At 52.1% G+C, this 1,349-nt stretch overlaps 1 protein-coding gene across 1 annotated transcript in view; it reads right to left on the bottom strand.

Annotated features, from left to right (window-relative positions):
- Positions 1-1,317: 1,317 nt before the first annotated feature.
- The window catches only part of EMH_0058700 (uncharacterized protein), a gene marked incomplete at both ends in the record, with an annotated part of 2,378 nt that continues 2,346 nt past the window's right edge, over positions 1,318-1,349 (bottom strand). Inside the window, one exon of the mRNA XM_013497596.1 lies at positions 1,318-1,349. Coding sequence (XP_013353050.1) covers positions 1,318-1,349 — 32 coding nt within the window.

Below are 1,349 nucleotides of genomic sequence, written 5' to 3'. Positions count from 1 at the left end.
AGCAGCAGCCACTTCTCGGGTGTATAGGCAGCTGCACGGAGCTGCCTATACACCCCATTTTTAATAGAGGTTATATATATCCTCTGCTCTTCCTGCATTTTATATTTATTTATTTATTTATTTATTTATTTGGCCTTTTTTCTTTTTTTATTTATTATTTTAGTTTTCTCCTCAAAGAAGAGAAAATTAAACAAACATAAAATCAAGGCCTGCAGGAATTTCGAGGGTTTAGGGTTTAGGGTTTGGGATTAGGGTTTAGGGTTTAGGGTTTAGGGTTTACAGTAGTAGCATTTCTCCCCACTATATATAATACTAACCCCTGCTGCAGCTAGCTAGCTAAGCAGCCCCAGCTAGCTAGCCACCATGCCGCAGCTAGCCATCAATTATACAGTATGCAGCAGCTAGCTAGCCACCAAGCCTCAGCTAGCTAGCTAGCCACGAACCCGCAGCTAGCTAGCCACCAGGCCGCAGCTAGCTAGCAACAAAGCCTCAGCTAGCTAGCCACCAAGTCTCAGCTAGCTAGCTAGCCACCAAGACTCAGCTAGCTAGCTAGCCACCAAGACTCAGCTAGCTAGCTAGCCACAAAGACTCAGCTAGCTAGCTAGCCACGATGTCGCAGNCACCAAGACTCAGCTAGCTAGCTAGCCACAAAGACTCAGCTAGCTAGCTAGCCACGATGTCGCAGCTAGCTAGCTAGCCACAAAACCTCAGCTAGCTATAAATTCAATCCTAGGTAGCAGTTGCTGCTCGCCTGCGTCCACCAAAGAAGACAAATATTAAAGGAGACAAACACCCTAAACCCTAAACCCTAAATTAGGGTTTAGGGTTTAGGGTTTAGGGTTTATAGGTTTAGTGATGCAGCAGATAAATATGCCGCTGGTTTGGCCCTCCTCAGCAGGAAAGCGGCAGCTACAAGGCCTTGGAATCCCCCTGCTGCTGCTGCTGCTGCTGCTGCTGCTACTACTACTACTACTACTACTACTACTACTACTACAGCTGCTGCTGCTGCTGCTGCTGCTCCAGCAGCTGGGGTGTCTAGGCAGCTCCTGCATCTCTTCTAGCTGTGACGGCCTCGCCGGCCAAACTGCGTGGCTCTCTAAAAACTCAAAAGCATCACCAAACCCTCGGCAGGGGGCCCCCCTCACAGGGCATACACACGGGGGGGCCCCCCCAGCCTCCTTGGGGGCCCCCCCCTGTTGGGGGCCCCCCCCCGGGGGGCCCCCCCTCCCTCTGCTTCCTCCTCGGGGGGGGGCCCCCTGGGGGCCCCCTCTGTGTCTGTAGTTTGGTGGGGGCCCCCATGTGAGCTGGTTTGGTTGTTTAAGCTGTGAGAGAGAAAGGGGGGGCCCCCG

Source organism: Eimeria mitis, genomic scaffold (assembly GCF_000499745.2).
Source record: "Eimeria mitis Houghton genomic scaffold, Emh_scaff2786, whole genome shotgun sequence".
NCBI lineage: Eukaryota > Apicomplexa > Conoidasida > Eucoccidiorida > Eimeriidae > Eimeria > Eimeria mitis.
The sequence above is the reverse complement of the archived record's forward strand: the minus strand, read 5'-3'. Positions and strand labels throughout refer to the sequence as shown.